This window comes from Ictidomys tridecemlineatus, chromosome 3 (assembly GCF_052094955.1).
Source record: "Ictidomys tridecemlineatus isolate mIctTri1 chromosome 3, mIctTri1.hap1, whole genome shotgun sequence".
Taxonomy (NCBI): Eukaryota; Metazoa; Chordata; class Mammalia; order Rodentia; family Sciuridae; genus Ictidomys; species Ictidomys tridecemlineatus.
Genome location: NC_135479.1, coordinates 75,820,025 through 75,841,887, shown reverse-complemented (window position 1 = coordinate 75,841,887; position 21,863 = coordinate 75,820,025). Strand labels below are relative to the sequence as shown.

The following is a 21,863-nucleotide window of genomic DNA, read 5'->3' as shown; positions in this document are numbered from 1 at the left end:
CAGGAGGGAGGGTGGTATGCCTGTGTGATGACTCCTGGGGAGGCCCCCACCCCATCCTCTCACCAAGGCTAGGCATGAATTGGGTGGGGCAACATCCGGGAAGGATTTTCCCCTCATAGAGGAAGGAAGAGCCTTTTCTGGCATCAGACACCTCATTTCCGCAGCCATTTGCTGCCTCCAGGCCTCTCCCTCAGCCATCATACAGCCAGTATTCTGGCCCAGAATGGCCTGGCCAAGGTTCCGAGGCAAGGAACATTCTTTGTGCCTGGGGGGGGGGCTTCATCCCAGGGGTCTCCTCATCTTTAGGAAGCAGCAGCTGATGTCTCACTTAAATAAGAGGGGGCAGTAGACAAGGACAGGCACTGAGGAAATGTGTACACAGCTCTCACCAGAGACCCCAAGCGTATGAGGGGTCTGACCCCTGTTGCACATTTCTAGGATACCAGGTCTGCTGCCAGAGAGGCAGGGTCTGCAGCAAAAAGAGGGTCTTGGAGCAGAGGTGAGCACTCCACCCCCTTGGTTACAGCTCCACAAAGCCAGGAGGGCCTGACTGACAGATTCACCTCCCCGGAAGAGTGGGGTCCAGAGAGTGACAGAAAGGTCTCTGCAGTCTACCTCTGACCTCTGACTTCATGTGGGTTAGTACAGCCCTAATCCTTGAGCTTTAGAGAAAGGGGATTGGGGGTAAAGAGGTGGGGTGTGCCAGCCTGGGTCTTTGTTGGTATATTCCATCAAGAAGACAGACCTCATGACCTTCTGAGGTTGGAAGACGTGGCAATGACAGGAGAGTCAGGGACCAGGCAGTCTGTACTGGACACCCCCTGTGGGCTCTAGGGAGGGGGCCCCCAGCCGCTTTCACTTCCCCAAAGCTGTAAGGGGCCCCAGAGGAAAGTCCAGGGCTGGACTGGCCCCCTGGCTTCCAGCCTAATCCTCTTTTAATGAGCGGCCAGCCGGAAGGCCTCAGCCCCTGGCCACAGCCCTGCAACCCTGGGAGCCCCAGCCAGTGTGAGATGGGGGCAGGGCAGCCCAGAAGCCTTTGCATTCGTGGTGTCCCTGCTCAGCACACCCAGTCCACTCCTACCCCAATACCAAGCCTTCAACCACTGACCAGGTCAACCCAGGGTCCATCATCTGTAATGACACCTGCCTTGTGCTCTCATGGACCTTCTTGGGCACTCACCATTTATTGGAGGCCAGGTCTTACATGGAGCTGAGCAGGGGAGGCTGTCAATGCTGATCCCTTTCCCCACCTTGGGTGTTCTGGATAGAATCCCTGGAAGCCAGAACCAGGGTTCGGCCCTGGGCTTAAGATGCCCTTGCCTTATGGTAAGCTCCAGGTTCCTCTGGCTCTCCTAAATCCCTCAATACTTGCCCCCCCCTCATCTTCTCTCTGGCCAGGCTTTCCAGATTGAAGATCCAGAGGCCTCCCAGGGAGCGTCCACACCCACTCCCCTTCCCCTCAGGCAGGTGAGCCAGGTCGGTGCCAACAAAACCAATTAAGCCACTCTCACCCAATTAGCAACTAATTATGGCCTCATAGTCCATTCAACATAATTAACATGTAAATGACTCCTCGTGTTTATATTCAATCACCACTCTGATTGAATTTAATTTAAATGTCTGAACTGGGGATCCAGTTACTCAATTTCACCACCTAGAGCTGCCACTTCTGGGAATGTGGTTCCTCCAGGGGAGAAGAATCCAAGCCAGAGAAAGGGGTGGGGGACAGTGCCACTGGTGCAGGGTCGGATGGTGGCTGTCCCTACATTGTTGGCACATCTATCCCAGGGGTTCAGGGAGATGATGAGGTGGGAAGAGCTCTCAGTGGGACCCTCAAGATGGAAAATCCTCTGAGGAAAAGGGGCCTCTTCTTTTAAGGGCTACTGTAAACATCCCAGATGTTCAGTAAACACTAAGCAGGGGTAAGAGCAGCCCAGCTGGGCTAAAACTCTACTCTGTTCTTCCCTCCCATTTCAGTTGCTGGCGGGTGGGGGCTGGGGGCTGGGGCCTACAGGCCTAGGCATGCTGTTCCCACGACCGTTCTGCCCCAGTGCCCACCTGCTCCGCCCAGGAGGACAGGCTGGGGGCTGGCTCATCTCTGAGCCAGGAAGAGCCAGCCAGGAAGAAAGGAGCAACAAGGTCATCCCCAGGCACACATCAGCCCAGGACCAAAAGTTCCACACCTTGCACCCACAAGACTATCCAGTGACTTTGGACCTTCTGTCCCAGCAGATGAGGGCTCTCCAGCCTAAGTGCCTCCACTAACTCTTGCTCATCCCATGACCCCCTGATGCCTGATCATTCCAGGTCTGGGCTGGTGGTTCAGGAGCCATGAGGTTCTACACAGATACTTAATGGTGTGAACCTATGAGAATACACGTGGGCATTTGCAGGGTGGGCAGAGGCCAATGCCTGGGCTATCCTTGGGAAGGACACAGTATGATCAAGAGAAGTCCTGGTGCGGGGGTGGGAGGAGGTGACCAGGGCCTGACAGGTGGATCTCTCAGGAATGCGTCCCAGGAAAGGTAAAGGGGTAGGGAGAGAGGTTGGTCCTAAGGTGAAAGGCTTGCGCTGATCCATTTCTCAGGTGGAGAGAGTAAAAGGGCCTTCAGAGATGCTTCCAGTTCCAGAGGCCCCAAGGGCCCACTCCTCCTCCCACATTCCAGACCTGGCCCGGAAACCCCTCATTCCTTCCTCCACCACCACCTCCTCCTCCCAGTGACTACAAAAGACAACAAACTCTCCATGGCTCATTTACTCCGATAAATCACCCAGCTGGACAGGCCAGGATGGGACACAGGCTGGTGGGTGTCAAGACCCTCCCCCAGCCCTGGGCCCAGCCCCTATCCCTGCTGCCCTCCTTGGACTCCTGTAGAACCTGAAACCTCTTCACATCACCCTCATAGGATGCCAAAGACAGTTTAGCCCCCTTGTCAATATATTCTGATGGGAAAACGAAAGCATAGAGATCTGGGCTCAAGGTCAGCTTTGAGGCTGTGGCAAGGCTAGATCAGAAGCCCAAGCAGGTCTAAGCGGGCAGCCAATTAAGAGAAGGCAACGGGTATGGCACACAGGCCTAGTGCTAGTACAGGAAGGGGTTGATCAAAATGATATTGCAAGCATCCCTGGACTGCGGCCACCTCAAGGGCCAACCACCCAGCTTCAGTGCTTGTAGGAGTCCCAAAATTCTAGGCACTGCTTTGGTAGTTGTAATGTATAATGTAATGGGGGGAAACCAGGGCTCAGAGAGGCTAAGGCACTTGTCTGAGGTCACACAGTCAACAAGGATAGAATTGAGGGTTTGTCTGCCTTCAGGGCCATGCTGACCGGCTAATACACAAAGTTGAGGACTCTGCCCATGGAGAGAAATAAGGGCATCCACACTGGGCCCCAAGTCGGAAGAAATAAGATTCTTGGCTCGTTGCTATAACTTCAGAGGAAAGACTCAATTGAGGTAGGAAGTCAGGGAAGGTTAGTGTTAGGAGTGGGTGAAAGCAAGTGGGGAAGAGGGAGGGAGAAAGGAAGGAAGAGTGGGGGAAGGGAGTCTGGAGCTGAGGTGTCCAGGCCCCAAGGGCTTGTGGATCCTTGCTTTGGGTTGGTCTCTGCCCTACACAGTAATGCACCAGCTGGCTAGCTCTTGTCCCTCCTGTAAGAATGCCACAGTGGCCCTAGCAGAGCCTCGTCCCCCACCACAGACCGGTTCCCTGGATCCTACACCAGCAGCCACTGCCCAAACCCCATTCTCTGCTAGGTCAGGACCAGTGGCCATGGTCTGGAGCCCAGGAGGACTCTACCCTCTCCCTCGGCAGCCTGGGTGCGGGGCTGCAGGCCTGCCAAGCGCAGGCGCCCACGTGAGCTGGGCTTTGGATTGAGGCTGCAGCCTTCTGGCATCCAGACCTCTGGCAAAGGCCCTCTTGCTATTTCTAAGAAAAATGCAGCAGGAATCCTCTCTGCTTCTCCAAGGGCTCCCTTGAGACAGGGCTCAGATTCCCAGGACAGCACCAGGCCAGGAGAGGCAAACACATTCTCTGCCCTGCTGTGTAGATGCCTGAGTGAGCAGCCCATGTCTGGCCACCCTAACACAAGCTGCAGGAGCCACAACAATATCCACAGAGGGAGTCACTGGAGGTGATCAGGTGCCCCAACCAGGATCTAAGTTGATCTCAGCAGGAGGCTACTTCCAAGGCACCCACTCTCCCCCAAATGCATCTCTATCATTAGAATTTTCCCACCATCCATAATTAGTACCTCTGCCATAAGAAAAGAGCTAAAAGTCACAAGGTTCAGCACTGCATGCCCCTCACCCCTGCTTTTCCCTCTCTATAATCTCCTTTCCTCTGAGATGCTGTCTCCTCCAGATGAAACTTGCCAGATACCTGGATGCTAGTGATAGGAATTCCCCTCCTGACCCCATCCATCCAGCCTGCACAGCTCAGGGTCCTTCTTGCAGTTCTTTCCAAGTACCATCCCCCTAAACAAAACCTAGAATTCCAGAGGGAGAGGTGTGTTCACCTTGGGGCACTCCCCCTCCTCATCTATCTGCCACCATCCTGGTCACTGAGACTTCCTTCACTGCTAGGGCAATAACAGTATTCATCCCCATTTTGCAGGAGGTAGTGGGAGCAGAGAAGTAGACACTGCTCAGGGTCTACCCCATATCAGGTCACAAGCAAAACAGCCTGAGCCTTTGGGATGCTGTTTCTAGGGAGTAACTACCAATCCTACTTTTCATGGGGGGAAACCAGGGCTCAGAGAGGCTAAGGCACTTGTCTGAGGTCACACAGTCAACCTCAGAGGTTTGTCTGCCTTCAGGGCCAGCCAGCTTAACCGCCACCACCTCTGCACCATAACAAATTTAAGTGTTCTACTTAGCCCTGGGTGTGGAGCTGGCAGGCTCCCAGAGTCAGGGGTCAGAAAGTTATAGCCCTGAAGCCACCTTCTGAGCTATCACTACCTCTGGAAGGATCAAGGGGTCAGAAGTGCTTACACACAGGTGCAGATAGCCACAAGGCCCCTCTGAGGCTGGCTTGCCTCTTGAGCCACAGGGTGAAAGATGCCTTTATGGGCCAGGGTGAGATTTTTATCCTGGTGGTTTCTCTTTAAATTCTTTACGATTACGAAGCAGTGGGGGCTGCCAAGGAACATGATTTACTCCTTGAGCATGCACCAGCTCCATGCTCAGTGCCAAGGGAAGCTGGAGCCAGGCAGGGAGGGGCAGGCAACATGCCAGGGAGCTGGAGACGAGGCCTGTGCTGGGGAGGCCCAACCAGTGGCAGTCCCATCCAAAGTGTGGCTGGACCCAGATGGGCAACAACTGAAGGCCCCAACCCATGGTCCGGCTGAGTCAGACTGGGCCTCACACAAGTTCTTGGATAAATTCAATGACTGTCTCTACTTTCTCCATGGGTCAATTGTCATCCTGGTTCATCCTGGAATACACACCGATCCCTATCGGATTAGTTCCACCTGACCCCAGGTCAGCTTCCTGAGGCCACTCTTGGCCTCAGAGCTCCTGGGTCTCTTCCTTCTACTCTGCAATTGAAAGCTCTGTGTCCCAGTTTGGCTGGCCATGGAGCCCCTGAGGGGCAAGAACAGGTCATCTAGCTCTCCAGCCTTATTCCCATCCCCATCCCCACCCCAGTAGCTAAGCCTGGTTCCAAGGCTGCAGGCCTTCCACCTTAACCCCTATTGTGACCTCTCCTGACTTCCAACCTTGTCATTTCTGAACAAGATCTGGCAACCTTGGTCCTCGGATGCACATGCAAATGATGTGACTGGTACTACTCTTCTGAGCCATTCTCCACCCAGAATCTAAGCCAAAGCAGGTGGGAGAGCAGCGACCAGCCCCACCCATTTATCCTTAATCACTAAGGAGTCAGCTGCACCTCGGGTCAGAGAGGGCCCAGATGCAGAGAGGCTCTGGACACCGAAGCCCCTTTTCTTTGGGGTCCTGGTTGTCTCATGTCTGACTTAAGAGGGCTTCTTGGCAGACACTGTTCAGTAGAATTATAGCCTGAAAATAAGCAAACTCCGTTTCTGCTCCTTTAGTAGACAGAAGACAAGAGGAACCTGCCGGTGCCACACCAGCCCTTTCCTCGGGAAACAATACTATGACCACTGAAGCTGGCTCTGCAGGATCCTAGAACCCAAGCTGTAACTCATGGCTACAGGTTGTGTCACAGCATCGCCAGGACCCCACCCTCTACTCTCAGTCCTGGAGCAGGTTTAGGCATCAAGCAGAGCCAGGCACAATTTCAATCTTCCACTTGGGTGACCTAGGAAGCCCCTCTGAGCCTCCTTCTCAAAGGTAACTAACTGGGCAGCCTCTGCTCAGGCCTGGGAGAGACTACAGCCTGTTTATCACAATAGGCACCTACCCACCCTTATTTCCATTATTTTCATCTTTCCTGACCTCCCCTCACAAGGTGACCCTTTGTTCCCTCTCCCTTTTCCTGCCTCAGTTTTCCTCGTAGTCCAACTGCCTGCCATCACAAGATCCCTCTCTCCGACCAAACATCTTTTGACCCCAAGTCCTAGCCAAAGCTAGTCCAGGCAGCAGCAGTGCATTGAAGGGCGGCTTCCTGGGAAAAAGTAAACACTCTCCAAGCTAAACAAAGGACCGGGCAGGGCCTTGCACCTCCCTACTGTTGCAGGGGATGGAGGTGGTACCCCAGGGCCTAGAGTCATCTCAGGGTAGGGAAAGGAAGAGCTTTTTCATGGAGACCATCTGTGACTCTGGGTGAAAAGGACTCCAGACCTTGGGAAAATGGGGAGGGGAAGAGGGCTCCAGTCCCAGGCATCCATGAATTCTCCAGAACCCAGAACTGAGAATCAAAGAGCGCTTTGCCAACTCCTGGAAAACTGTCCCATTTTACCCCTCACTTGGACCTTGTCTGTGCTACTGATGGAAGCTAAGGAGATGAGCCATAGGAGTTACCAATCTGAACTCTGGGCCCCTTTGCCCTCACAACCTTCAAGTTCTAAATCTGGCTGGGGTGCCTGGGCGGGCAGGGCAGCAAGCCCAAGTCTGACACCAGTTCCTGCCTTTGTTCCTTTATCTGGCCTGAACAGTGTGACCCCTTATGCCAGCACCTCTGCTTTGGAGGGTCTAGCCCTAACCAGGATAGAACTGGTACTCCTGCCTGCCAGTTGCTATATCTATCCAAGCACAGAAGGAGAGTCAGGGAGCCCAAGTGGCCAGTGGTGCTTCTGAGAACAACCCTTTCTATGCCCTCCTGTGTACCCTGGAAGGAAAAACTCCCTTCCCCATTTCCCAGCATGTAGCCTAGCTGTGGGAGTCCAGTTTCTCTAGGCCTTGGTCTTTATTCTTTCTCCACAAGCATTTGGTGAGGACCTTCTCCTCACTGAGGGACACTTGTATATATATAATCAGCTGAGATCATTCAGCATGGAGGACTCAAAGGCACAGTGCACACTGGCTCCCCAGGGCACTGATCAACTGAATATCCATTGTCTTTTCAGCTGTCTACCTGAGAGCACCTCATCTCATCCGCAGCAGTCACCAGCATTCAGCCAGGGCCAGGTGCACAATAGGTGCCCAAGAATCTGCTAAATTGAAGCAATTAAGCATAACACTAGAATGCAAGGCAGGTGGGGACAGGGACGGTCATTCTCTGCTGGTAAACCTGCCTGGGGAGGGGGTGGCCCCAGACAACCTCCAGCCCTACCCCAGTCCTCCACAGCATGGGGCACCCTAGGCTGGTTGCCAGCAAGCATGGCTTTTAGTCACTGTGGGTGTCGGCTTCAGAACTAATTGAGAGGGAATCGACCCAACAAGATGTGGGCGCTGGCAAGGCCAGGACACCAGGGTTCTATTTCTGGCCTCGCTTCTGCCTCTTGCTTGACTGACCTTGGCTCTGCCCTTGCTTGAGACTCAGTTTCTCTCTCTGGAAAACAGGGACAAAAGCCTTTGCCCCTTTACCCTTGGAGGTCCAAGAAGGTTAAAAGGAATGTCTTGTCCTCCCTGTTTCCCAGAGTGGACACAGGATCCCTAGGGTATGGAACCCAAGCCACCCCTCCCTGCCTCTGTGAGGGAAGGAGACACTCCACTGGCCCTGCAGACACCCTGGGCAGGGAAGGGACTGAGGAGTGGACCTGACTCCTTCAAGATTTATTAATCTGTTCTGAAGAATTCCACCAGGGAAGGGTGGAGGTATCAGCAGAATAAATATCTCACCTACCCAAGCCTGGGAAAGGGGGGTGCTTTTCTAACCCGAATGGATTAACTCTTCTCTGCTCATTTCCCAGGCCGTACTGAGGACTCCCTCCAGGCCCATCCTCAGAAATTCCAGAAGTGAGGGGCTAGGAAAGCTCATGATAGGCAGCTCACTCCCCACTCTTTCCATCTAGTTGCCTGGGTGGCATGAGGCCAGGGAGGGGCCCTATGAGGGAGGGGGGACATTTGGTAAGATGGGGGCTGGGTCTCAGCCAAGCCTGAGGAAGGAAAGGTCAGCCCAGCCTTTCAATATGGCTGCCCGGAAATCTGGCCAGCCAAGGCTGAGTTGGCCCCACCCAGGGCAGAGGAGGCTGGACAAAGTTACCTCTGGCCAGAGAACAGCTGAGGCTGAGAACTCAGCAATGACCCCAGATTCCCCAGACCCCGGCATGGCCACTGCCCCTCTCCCCAAGCTCAGGTTGGACTCTGGAGACCACATCCTCCATTGAGGAAGTTGCTAGCCAGGTGAGCTATAATGTCCTCTTGGGTGCGTGCACCATGTATTCACCTGCCCAAGTGGGTTAGGTGCAAAGGTGATGGAGCTGGGAACTAGCTGCAGACCCCAGCACATCATTAAAACCTTCCAATGGCACTGGGGATGGTGGCATGCACCTGTGGTCACAGCTACTCAAGAGGACGAAGGATGACGGGAGCCCAGGGGTTTGCAATCAGCCTGGGAAACACAGTGTGGCTTCATTACAAAATAAACAAGCAAATAAAATAAAAGACAAACAAACAAATAAAAACCCTTCCAGTGAGTTTCCAATCAAAGTCTCACTAGGGATCCAGGGAGCGAGGTCTCTCATAATAGCATGAGTTTTCCCTGAACCTATAACAGGCCACAGTGACTGACTCCCAGATTCCTGGGAACCCCTCCCACTTGGAGATCATAGGAAGGCTCCTTAGAACCCATGCTCCAACAGGGGAGGTGCTGCTCCTCCAGCTTGGTGAGGCTCCAGTGTCTGCCTCCATGTCTCTACCCAGGGGCTGCCCAGGACACCAGCATACACTACAAAGCAATTTCAGGTTTAGAAGGAATAACATACCCATTTCCTCAGCTCTCACCTTCAGGGAATCAGAGACAGATTCCCTGAACACCGTGAGCCACATAGCCCAGGAACATAGATGCCCAGACTCTGGACCCTTTGTCAAAATATTTAAGTGGTCTAGTCTCCAGCCTTTTCCAGCAAGACTCCATCTCCTGTGTTGCCCTTCCCACCATGCCCAGGAAAACCCACGTGGCTGTACAATCTGTCCCTTTTTTGCCCCGGCCCTTCTTCTCTTTCTTGTGCAGTGGAGTCAAGTGCTCTGAAGAAAGAAAGATTTCTGGGGAAGATCAAGGCAGCCTCTTACCTTTGTATGAGAGCCGGACGCGGGGAGTGGCCTGGAAGTGGTCTTGGGTAGGGGTGGCTGACCAGACCCCACTCAGTAGGGAAGCCCAGAGGAGGAGACCAGTGACAAGCATTGTGGGAGGGGCCTAGGGCCCAGGAAGCAGGCTTGGTCTCTGGACACCTAGGAGAGGAACAAGATTGGAATGTATGAAGCACATGAGGGATTCCCTCCTTACCAACATTTCCCTTATTCAATTTCTGCCCAAGGTACCTCAGTTTCCCTACCTGAACAAAAAGAGTAAACGGGGCGGGGTCTTCATGTTCACACACCCCACTTGGGGTCATAAATGCTCCAGTGTGCAGACCTGATATATGCTCTTCTGCCTTTGTCTGGGAAAGTGTCACGGACAAACAAGACCAGGCCATGGTGGGTGGCTTGGGATCACCAGAGCTAATGAGGAGCAGCTGGAGACTTAAATTCTACCCCTCATAGAATCCTGAATTACATTCAAAGGGTCTAGCATGAGCAGGTGATCTTGGAGCCCTCTCCAATCCCCAGTAGGCTCTCTCCCTTGCACCCACTGCCAGGAAAGTGGACTCCTTTTCTCTCTCCCACCTTGAGCAATGGAGGAAGAGATGGGTTTCATCCCTGAATGCTCTAGCCAAAGTTTCCCTCCCAGTGGATGCAGGGAAATCTGGACCTGATTATTGGTGTGTGGAGAAGCACGGGAGAGAACTGGGAGGATGAGCAAGACACACACAGACAGCCTAAAGCAGAAGGGACAGCATCAGCAAGAAAAAAAGAGATGTACAGAATAGCAGGGCTCAACTTTACTAAAGTCAAAGCAGGAAGGACCCAGGTCAGACAGGCAGAAGGACTTCCTGCCAGGAAAAGTTCCAGTTTTGACCCTAGAGGGTGAAGAAGGGGAGCTAGGATGGCCAGTGGGCCTGGGGCAGGGTATGAGATGGCTGAATTACCTCCTTCAGACCCCCCACATCCTTAGCAGATCCAAGTTTCAATACTATGTTTTTCAAATATTGTCTCCCCAGGCAGGCTGGCTGTTGGGTAAACGCAGCCCAGCACCAGTTGTCAGAACATATTGCTCCCTCCCGGCATAAACCAGCGCCAACTCCTACCACCCCCAACACACACACACACACACACACACACACACACACACACACACACACACACGGAAGCATGGGTTGGGGGGGTCATCAAGAATGATAATGTAAGCCCCATTCCTTAGTCTGCCCTGTCTGTTCCCAGGGAGGTAAGACCCAGGCCCATTTCTAAGACTCTTTTGGGGGTGGGGGGCACTGTGGCCTATTACTCCCTTGACATTGCTAACTAATGCTGAGGCAAGAACCAGGCATCACATCGGACTCTTAGGCCTCACTGGACAGACCCTCATGCCCTCCCAAGACCCACATCCCCTGAGCTCTTTCCTCTCCTGCCAAGGCAAACCACTCATGGTTCCTCAAACAGGAAGTACAGCTTCAGGCCTCCTGGCTTATTCCTCATGTGGTGCTCTCTGTGGGAACATGGCTCCAGAATGCCTGGCACACCTCTCATGTTCCTTAAGATATCCTCCATCCCAGATGCTCCCTCTTGAGGAGGCCAGTTGGGGGTGGGGAGAATCAGAACCAGCCCCTCCCCCCCAGTCTGCTGGGGCACAAAGCTAGTGCTGACGGAAAAGCGGGCTCTGATAAGGGGGACGGGTGGGAGAAAGGGCTGTGCAACCTCCCTCACCCACCTGGGAGGGCCCCCACTAACAGTCTTGGATGTATACACTTCCATACCTGCATGCCTATGCAGGTCCTCACAGGCATGACTTTGCTCAAGAACTTGACCTGCTAGTGGGGTGGGGCTCAGGAAAGCTGGGAGATACTGTCCTGGCTTGGGAGGGATGCATTCTCAGTCCCTTTGAGAGCTTTGATTCTATGTAGCAGGGGGCTCCTGTCAATCTGCCTCCCATCTACCCCTTCCCCTTCCCCGTGACCTCATTTTTCTTGCATCCATTTTCATGGTGACAAAGGTCAGGGTCACCAAGGACAGAAGTTAGATTCACCCAAGGTGTCCAGGAAGGTGGGGGACTTCCCATAGTGCCCCTACAGGGACCTCCTACAATGCTCTGGCCCTTGAGAGAGGTGAATGGGGGATGCGAAGTCTGCTGGGGTCTCAGGCCTAAGTCCAGGCTCCCTCTTTAGCCTAATGATGGCAGAAAGAAGGAGAAGGAAGGAAGAAGAGGGAAAGGACTGAAAGGGAAAGGGGGAGGAGGTTTCCACAGTCCCTTCCCCTCTGTCAGCCCCTAGATGCCTTCTACTTGGCCCCAGCCCCCTAAAAGCCCCCAAATCGGAACAGATTCAAATGGGTGGACAGAGAAGGAACAGCCACCGCCACCTGGGAGCCCACCAGGAGGAGGAGGGCTGAGAGGGAGAGGAGGAAAACTGGCGGGAGGGAGTAAGGGAGGGAGGAGGAGAGAGGGAGGAGGAGAGAGGGAGGAGAGAGGGAGGGACGGAGGAGAGACGCCTGAACAAAGAAACGAGGAGCTGGGGCTGGCAAGGGGTGCAGGGAAGGGGCGGCTAGAGGAAGAGGTCCGGAGGCACCTGGGGGCTGGACAGGGGGCCAGGTGGTCGAATTGTCCAGCCTGATCCAGACCTCCCAAGCTCAGTGAGGGGTTGGGGGTGGACAGCCTGCCTCAGGAAAGGGAGGTTGGCTCTTCTGAACTGAGAACTGCCTAGATGGAAATAAGACAGAAACAGGGGCTGTGGGGGAACATGGGGAGGAAATTATTAAGAGCACCCCACCAGCTACTCAACCCCTCAGATATAAACCACCCACCCACCCCCCAGCTCCTTCCTGGCGGCTGGCTCCCCCTCCCCCAACACCTCATGGACCAGGAAGCAAAGCAGCCCCAGCATAGCTGGGACTGAAACCCCGCTTTTGTGGCCAGGGTTTTCCAGTCAAGGTCACCTGGGCCTGGCTCCATCCTCCCCCCACCCCAAGGTATGCAGAGCAGCAAGGACTGAAGCTAGGGCTTCTGGCCTTCTCTCTGGCCCCCACCTCTGCACTTCCGGGCTTGGCTTCTTCAGAACTGAGGGGGAGCAGTTGGGGTAGGTATGCCTATGCCCTTGTCTTGCCCAGACATGGGGTCCAGGCACACCCCCCTGAGTAGCCTGGGAAGAGGCCCCAGCTCCATCTAACACGCTGGGCTGGGATGAGTCTCCTGATCCCTGGGCAGTTTTCCCATCTCTGCAACTAGGATAGTGGCTTCTGGGAGACAAACTGGGTGAATTTAGAAGGACAAGGGGTCTCCAACCTGGCTCAGCTCCAGGGTGAACACACTGGTGCCTTCCATTTGTCCTCTCTCGAGTCACTAATCGGCTGGTGGCAAAATGCAGCTATCTCGAAAATTAGGAGTTATTTATCCATCAAGGTCCCCAGTTCTAGTTCCAAAGGACTCCTCTTGCCAGCACTACCTAATTCCTGGGCCACCCTGACATCCTCCTGTCCTACTTGCTCCAGGCAAGCCCATCAAGCCCCTATTGACCCTGTTACACTTAAGTAGTGGGGCCCTGGGTTCAAACAGGGGCTTGACTGCAGGATCATTTCCACTTCCACATGCAGGGGACCCATAAACCCAAGCAGGACTCCCTGCTGTAAAAGCAAACCCAAGATGCAGCTGAGGGTCAAGGGGATGGCAAAATGCTAGGAGAAAAACCTCTGAGTTGGCTGTGTTCCTGCCCTACTGATCAGGGCAAACCCCTACCCCCGTGGGTGCTGCCAGTATAGCGCTTTCCTTCTGACTGACCCGGTCTTCAGATAGGGACACTGAGGCAGGGCAGGCGTACCTAATGCAGAAGAGTGCTGCCTCAGGCGTTAATGGGAAAGAAAACTGAAAACAGGAGAAGGGGAATCGGAACTCCAGCTCCAGGAGCGTGAGGGTGAAGGTATCCACCTATTCGGATCCCTGCGGGTGGGGGAAAAAGTTGCTTTGCACACTGGTGACCCCACAGGCCACATCACCCAGACATCCATGCATCATTATACAGCCCCAGAGCTAAGTGGTCCGGACCGCCGGGACAGGTACGAAGCCCACCCTAGTCCTGTAGCCTCCTGCGTCTTCGGGCAGTGCCTCGGCTTGCCGAGTCTAGCTCACTGGACACTTCTGCAGAGTTGCAGTGCCGCGGATCCCAGAGGGGTCGCGAGGTGGCCCGGCCGCCTGCCCACTCCCTCCGGATACCGCTGCACTCACCTTTTCTGAGGCGGCGGGGCCTGGGCGCCCGGGCGGTGTCGACCGCAGTGGTGGCGGAGCGGCTCTTGTTGGGCCGGCCCGCTCTAGCGGCCCCCCGGGGCCATGGCCCTGCCCGCGCCCTCTTGCCGCTGCGCTTGAGCACAGATCCACACCGGGGCCGCGGCTTTAACTGGTTCCGCGGGCTTGGGGCACGTCAGCAGCCGAGGCCCCGGGCCCCAGCCCGGGCCATGGGAAGGATCAGGGGCGCTCGGGGCCGCCTCCCCCGGGGCGGGCTGCGGGCGCCCCCTGGCCGGCGCGCCGAGGGCGCATTCCCCAGCGCGGGGCGCGGGCGGTGGCGCGCGCTCGGCTTCGGGGCGCTGCGCTTGGCTCGGCCCGGTGTCGCTGCGCTCGCCTGGCTGCTGGACGAGGGTCGGGCGGCCGCGCTGGGCTGCACGGTTCCTCGAGGCGCGCCCTGGCCCTACGCTGCGCTTGGGGCTCCTTGGACCGCCGCGGTTCCTTCGCTTTCTGCTCTGGTCTCGCGGCCGCTGGCGGGACAGGGCGCTCGGAGCCGCGCGGGGAGCGCCAGCAATTGGCCGCCCGTGGGCGACATTTGCATAGCACGGCCCCGCCCCGCCCCGCCCGGCCGGCCCCACCCCCGGGGCGGGACCCGCCCGGCCGCCGCCCCGCCCCCGCTCCACCTGTCCGCGAGCTGGGCTCAGCGTTCCCAGGCGGTGGGCAACCCATGCCAGGGGAGGCTAATCTGAACCCCGCATCCCCGCCCCCGCTTCGCGGGCGGCGCCCCCGCCCCGCCCTGGCTTTGTCTCTCCGTGGATACACCGTGCACATCGCGACTGGTGTTTACCCGGGCACTCAACTCCCTGGCGAGAAGGGCTGGCGCCGCCGGGAAGCAACCAGCCTGCGCTCACCTGCGCACCCCCTTCAGCGTCCCTCCTTCCCACTCGCCGCCAACCGCGCCCGAGGCACCTAGCTTGAACCCAGCAGCGCAGGACCTGGGACTGCCCTGGCTGCTCAGCAGGTGGCGGTGCAGCCCCTGGGACTCCTGACACTGCTGGACCTTCCCGCGGGCCACCGCCTCTAGCTTAGGGCCAGGTCCGAGCAGTCCAGCCACCAGTTCTGTCCGGCCACCAGATGCTCCCCCCATTCCGTGATCACCTCAATAACCAGCTCTATTTCAAGCTAGCGACTCCCAAAGACTATCCTTTATAATTCCATATTCCAGAGAAATCAAATGAACTGAGGCCTCTCCTAAAAGGGACACTTGCTTTCAAATGGCCTTGTGATAACCCAAGGGCTCAGCAACTGAACAGAGGCTCACTTTGACCTCAGGAAGGGACCCTCTGCTCAACCGAACCTCCAAGGTCATGTCCTCATCAGCCAAGACTACTTCTCCCTGCCCTATGCACTTTGCCAAGGTCCCCAGAGATTCTGGCCCTCTTTGTCCTCTGCTTCTTCTCTGTCTTCTACTCTTTCCTTCTCCAACTCTTTTTCCCTCTCCTCTTCTCCTTCCTCTCCCTCTTCCTCTTTCTCCTCCTCTCCCTTCAGCTTTGTCTCCTTCATTTCCCTCCTCTTCCTCCCATAATTTCTCCTCTTTCCCTCCTTCCCCTGCCTCAATCTGGCCTTTTCTTCTCCCTCCTCCTTTTTCTCTTGTTCTTTCTTCCTACTCTTTCTCCCTTTCTTTCTCTTATCCTTCCTTACTTCTGTTCCTGGCTAAGACTCCTAGGAGCAAACCTCTGTCCCTGTGACCCTTTGACTGAGTAACTATAGTGTAGTGTGGGACAGATCATAGGATCCTGCTGAGGACTCAAGAGCAGAGTGCTACCCACATGCTTTGAGCAGAGGCTGGGCATTTGAGGTGAGGAAACACCAACTGGGGTTATGGTACCTGTGGTGATTGTGTCTGTACCTCCTCTCTCTGTCATGCTTCATTCAAATTGCTGTGATGCTCAACTGGTAGAGGGCATGTTTAGAATGCTCAAGGGCCTGGGTTCAATCCGCAGCACCAGTGGAGGGGTGGGGAATGACAATAAAACCCTGTGACAGTCATCCTTCTTTATCCTCACTCCTCTGTACCATAACCACCACTGAGGTTATTACCACTTTACCACCACCACAGCAGCGAGGTCACCTTCACTATGGCTTCAAGCACCCTCTCTTCCATCCTTTCTCAGCCTCCATGGTGTCCTCATAGCCCATCCACTGCTGTCACCACCCTGGCATTATCAGCATCATCATGAACACTAAGGCAGAACTGTGAGGACCTAACAACACCTACAGGTTGCAGGATCCAGAAGGAAAGAGACTCAACTGATTTGTTCATGAAGTTCCACTTAGGTGACCTGGAAGGGGAGGGACAGAGGCAAGGGAAAGGAAAGAGAGTTAGATTTGAGCCTCATTACAGGATGGAAGGCCAATTTATCTCATAGATAATTTGGGGACTGAATAATCAATCCAAAAAAAAAATAGCATTATTGCAGCAGTGAATCCTCACTGAGTCCTTGCTCTATGTCAGGGGTAGGCTAAGCATTTTGTATCATTGTAATATGTTGTTATATGATATTATTTGGAGTAATATTGTATAGCTTTCTACAATTTTGCCTTCAACTTCAGGGATCTAAAGATCCCATTGAGGGCTGGGGATGTGGCTCAAGCGGTAGCACGCTCACCTGGCATGCGTGCGGCTCAGGTTCGATCCTCAGCACCACATACAAACAAAGATGTTGTGTCCGCCAAAAAACTAAAAAATAAATATTAAAAAATTCTCTCTCTCTCTCTCTTTAAAAAATAAAAAAAAGATCCCATTGAAACCAGCCCTGGAAGTCATAATTCCCAATCACACCAAGAAGCAATTATCCCCATTGCAGAGAGGAAGAAGTAGAGACTGGTAGAAGTGGGGCATATGACCATCAGTCTTATGGTGACTGAAGAGGGCAGCATTTCAGGAGCTTTGAGAACCCAGGACAGAGTCTGGTGGGGCACCTGTAATCCCAATAACTGGGGAGGCTGAGATAAGTTTCTGAGAAACTTAGCGAGACCCTAAGCAATTTAGTGAGACCCTGTCTCAAAAAATAAAAAAGGACCAGAAATGTGACTTGGTGGCAAAAACATTCCTAGATTCAATCTCCAGAACCAAAAAGAAAAAGAAAAAACTTCCAGGACAGAAGGACCAGCTAGGGAACCCATGTGGAGCCGAGGCCTGCCATCCCAGACACAGGTGCTTAGAATTGGTTCTGAGTCCTAGAGCCCCATGTGGAGTTAAGGGAGCTCAGTAAATCTTTATTGAACAAATAAGAGAGCAAGGCCCTGCAGCACTCCATCTTGATCTGAGAGGGAATATGAGCCAAGAAGCCAGAGAGTCAATTCCTCACTCTGCTACCAAGCTGCTATGGACTGACTGCCCTTACCCTATGGTCTCCCTGACACCCATATTCCTACTGTCCTCCCCTCAAAAGACTACTCAGCTATTTTAGCTCTGCCTGAGAATCACCCAGGATGCCCAATAGTATGAAGTTCCACTTAGGTGACCTGGAAGGGGAATAGGGCAACCCGAAGGGAAATAGTCAGGCCTCCTCCCCAGTGTGCCAAGCATCTTCTTCAACCCTACACTGCCCCCAACTCCATGGCCCACCATGGTTCCAGTCTGGTCACATGGGCTGGGGAGGGGTAGAGACAGAGAAACAGGCTTCTGAGGGGTTTCTGGGCCAACAGTGGGATTTACAGTTGGGAGAAATTGGCCCAGCCCCCACCCTGGGTGATGATGCTGTCAGCAGGCAGGAGAGTCTTGACAGGCTCCTCCCCTAACACCCCAGCCCTTCCACCTGGCCCGACTGTTCCTGGCAGTACCCAATAGTGTTCATGCCTGCTTCTTTTCCTTCTGACTCTTCCAGGCTGTGCTGTGGGGACTGAACTGCCACCTCTTGGCCTCCTGCTGCGTGCATCCCCTGTCTGCTCCTGGCCTGCCTGAAGCAGAAAAGGGGAGCCCCTTGATGCACTTCCTGAGAGAGATCCTGCCTTTCTGGCCTGGCATATGAAGGCTGGCCTCAGAAAGCCTGGACCTCAGAGATTCCCCCCATACCCCGAGGATGAAGGTGGCAGCCACACCAGCACTCCCTCCTCTGCCCCAGTCTCGGGGGAACCTGTTTCCCGGGCCTAGCAGGCTGAGCAGGCCCTGGCCCGCCTAGCGTTGCTGGCTCAGGTTTCCCCACTTTCTGGTTTTCTCATCTCCCCTGCCCCAGGCGCCGCCTGCTCTTTGGCCCAGGAACCGGATCCTGGAGAGGGGGAGTGTTGGGAAGGGGCCTGGAGGGGGTGTGGGCCAGCTGGTTGGGCAGCACCAGGAAGGGGGAGCAGTGAGGAGTCACCATGGCTCAGGGCCAGGATGAGGTTTGGTTCAGCTTTCTCCTGCCCAACCTGCCCCAGGGGCTGGCTCTAAGCCGATCAAAAGCTGGAAAGACCCACCTCCCTGGCTGTTCCCCATAGCTGCCACCAAGTCTTTTCTGCTGTTGTTCCCTCTACCAGGAATGTTCTTCCCAGACTCCAGCACCACTAAACCCTGCATTTCCTCTAGGATTGGGCCCTTGGCCACCTCCTTCACCCATAAACATTGCCTCTTTCCGCACAGGCCTCCTTTTTTAAGGTTGCCGCATCACATCTTCCTCTTCCCCTATTGGGCCCCTTGGGATCCCAAGCCTCTTCCAGGAGCTCTATACTGTCTCTCATCTTTGAGTCTTTGTACATGCTGTTCCCCGGGCCTGGAATGTCCTTCTTGTTTCCTGCTAGATCCTTCAGGCCTCTAGAAAGAGACATCATCTCCCAGGAAGTCAGCCTTAGTGGCTGTGTCAGGATTGGGCCCCTGCGGATTCTTCACCTCAATCCAGGCGCTAAAAGATCCTGCCCAGGGCACCCAAACCCTTCTGTACTCCCCTGGGGCCCTTTAGGAATCTACTAGCAACTGCTGCTCATGTGAATTTAGCATGAATAACAGAGAGGAATAAGGGCACTGGGGTCTTTGCTTGTTTTCACATACCCCCTCATTTCATGTGGTGTGTGTATATGAATTGGACCATGTAAGGTAGGGTCGAGTGGGCCTACGCTTTACTGGCTTCGAAGTGACCCATGACCATTGGCCAGCCTGAACACATCCTGTTTAGACAGAGGCCAGACAGCCTTCCCTTACCCCCTCAGGCCTGCCCAGCCCCCACTGGGGAGCCCAAGTCCAGGCTAAAAGCTCAGTCCCTACTGGTTCTGGAGAGGCCTCCCCAATAAGAGTTGGGGTAGAAACTTGGGTTTCCGCTGGGTATGGTGGCACACACCTATAATCCCAGGGGCTCAGGACACTGAGGCAGGAAGATGGTGAGTTCAAAGCCAGACTCAGTGATTTATCAAGGCTCTAAGCAACTGAATGAGATCCTGTCTCTAAATAAAATATTTTAAGAAGGGCTGGGGGGGGTGGGGTTGTAACTCAGTAGTGGAGCACTTGCCTCATACGTATGAGGCCCTGAGTTTGATGCTCAGCACCACATAATAATAAATAAGTTAAAATAAAGATATTGTGGGGCTGGGGATGTGGCTCAAGCGGTAGCATGCCCGCCTGGCATGCGTGCGGCCCGGGTTCGATCCTCAGCACCACATACAAAGATGTGTAAAACTAAAAAATAAATATTAAAAAATTCTCTCTCTCTCACACACACACACACACACTCTCTCTCTTTAAAAAAAAATTTTAAAAATATTGTGTCTCTATCTATAACTAAAAAATAAATAAATAAATAAATTTAAAAAGGGCTGGTGTTGTGGCCCAATGGTAAAAGCCTTTGGGTTCAATCCCTAGGAAAAAAGGAAGGAAGGAAGGAAAGAAAGAAAGACAGACAGACTCAGGTTTCCTCTGGCTCCATTGTAGAGGTCTTATTTCTGGGAATCAGGGCCCTGGATCAGTAGTGACCAGTCCCAGCCACTGGCCAATGAACCTGGCTGAGGACACCCTGCCCAGGTGAAAAAGCACCCAAACTGGGAGCTCATGCCAGCCTGGCTCAGTGGGGCAGCTCTGCCCTTTGAGCAGCCCAGGCCAAAAGCCCCAGAGTTAGCCTGGACTCTCACATTCACATCCAAACCACTGGCAAATCCTTCAAACTTCACCTTCACCATATACAAAGTGTCAGGTGACCACTTTTTACCTCCTGAACACATGCTCTGCAGCCACTGCCTAAGAGGCCTCCACCTCCATAGCCAATCTCATCTCTCACATGACAATTATGGGAGCTTTCTTCCTGCTCTCTCAGCGCCTATAACCTACTTAGCCAGAATTCAGAGGGACCCTGGTAAAATGAAAGGCAGATCATGTCTCTTTCTTGCCCAAAGTTCTCTATGGCTTCTAGTTGGATGAAAGTCAGTCCTTAGCATGACATCATTCCCTCCATCCCCTCCCCAACTTTCTGACTTGCTTCCTCCTGTTTTGGCTATAGCCTCCTACTTTTTTCCCACACCTGGCACATTCTAGCCCTTAGGGCCTCTGCAGTGGCTATTCCCCTTATCTGGACACACTTCCCACAGTTGTGTGCATCAGCTTTACCCTCCCTACCTTCGGGACTTAACCCCGATACAAGCCTTTCTCAGGCCCATCCTAGCCACCAGTGCATCCAGCATTCTTAACTTCCTTTTATCTCCCTTCTCTTTTTCTCCTCCCAACATATTATAGAATTTACATATTTTTTTATGCTCAACTGTCAATTCCAAGAGGAAAGGACTTTTGTGTGTTTTGTCTTATGTTGCTTCTCCAGGTGTTGAATGAATGAATGAATGAATGGGGCTTTGGGGGACAGGAGCTTCAGTCCCATGCCCGTCCATACGCTGATCACAGGCTGTGAGCTACTTTTCACTCATGCCTTGGGGCCTCAGTTCACGCTTACCTGGTGCTTTGGATGGACTCAGAAGGGTACCTGTTGGCTCTTTCCCCTTCTTTTTAAGAGCTAGGCTGAAGAAAGAGGATCTCTCAAGGTGTAGTATCCAGGACTTAAGATAGACTCTGCTTTACTTAAAAGGTAGCAAAGGGGCTAAGGATGTAGACTTAATAGTATAGAGCTTCAAGGCCCCAGGTTCAATCCACATGAACACACACACACACACACACACACACACACACACACACACAGGGCAGTGAAGCTCCACTTGAGCTCCCCAGGGCAGGCATAGTCCCTTAGGTAGAAGTGGACTTCAGCGCTAGGAGAGACCAGGCAGCTCCCTGACAAAGCTAACACCAACAGGCTCTGGTCTTGTGAAGTTTCTGGCTGTGTCCCAGGTCCACATCTGCTGAGCACACTCCCTCCATGTGTCTGTGTGGCCCCAGTCCTGGGGGAGGGGGGCCCCTGAGAAGGTTTCTGCAACCAGGCCTGCTAGCTGAGATCTGGACTTACTTAGTTCCAAATGACTGGGGAATGTCCCTTTCGTGACAGTGGTGATGGCGGGTGGCGTGGCCTCCCCTAAATTCTACACTCCCAGCAGGGAAGTGGGGACCAGATGAAGAGAGCCCTGCTGGAAGGGGAGGGGTTGATGTACAGACTTTGGGCACCCTGTCATCCTGGCCCTCCTCCCTAGGCCTGGCTCCAGGTCATCCCTGAGGAGGGCTTGCAATCTGAGGTTACTGTCCCTGCCTTCACACCAGAGATCTGAAACTAGAGCATCCCAATTAGGTCTGTAGACTTCCCAGGCCAGGAGACAGAGGCTACATCAGCAAGGTCTCTGTGGCCCAGCAGTGTTGGGGTTGACTAATAAGGAATGCTCCCTCCAGAAAATCTCCCCTTTATAGCTTATGGTCTCCTTAGAGGAAGGTTAGGGTAACAGGGCTAACACTAGTCCTGTGGGGAAGCTGAACCTGCCCCTGGAGCCGGCTAAGCATTCATCCAGAATGATGAACCTCCTTGTTCCATGTACTGTGGTTGGCAGGGCAATGAAGTCAAGCCTGTGCTCCTTGCCCTGGGGTTCGGGTGATTTCCTGTCCTATTAAGGGTTGATTTTCAAACATAATTGGGCAGAGCAGGGGGCCGTGGC

The 21,863-nt window shown here is 54.1% G+C and overlaps 1 protein-coding gene across 4 annotated transcripts in view; it reads right to left on the bottom strand.

Moving 5' to 3' along the window:
- Sema3f (semaphorin 3F) overlaps positions 1 to 14,399 on the bottom strand; it is a 29,377-nt gene extending 14,978 nt beyond the window's left edge. Inside the window, exons 1-3 of one of the 4 annotated variants that reach the window (XM_021727494.2) lie at positions 13,827 to 14,399; positions 13,423 to 13,541; positions 9,590 to 9,748 (exon numbers count right to left, since the gene is read on the bottom strand). In XM_021727494.2, coding sequence (XP_021583169.1) covers positions 9,590 to 9,701 — 112 coding nt within the window. In that variant the 5' untranslated portion in view covers positions 9,702 to 9,748; positions 13,423 to 13,541; positions 13,827 to 14,399. Of the gene's footprint in view, positions 1 to 9,589; positions 9,749 to 9,852; positions 10,707 to 13,422; positions 13,542 to 13,826 lie in introns of those variants that run through there. The other 3 variants (XM_005326944.3, XM_013359442.3, XM_040269736.2) reach the window with 3 other exon arrangements.
- Positions 14,400 to 21,863: the final 7,464 nt, after the last annotated feature.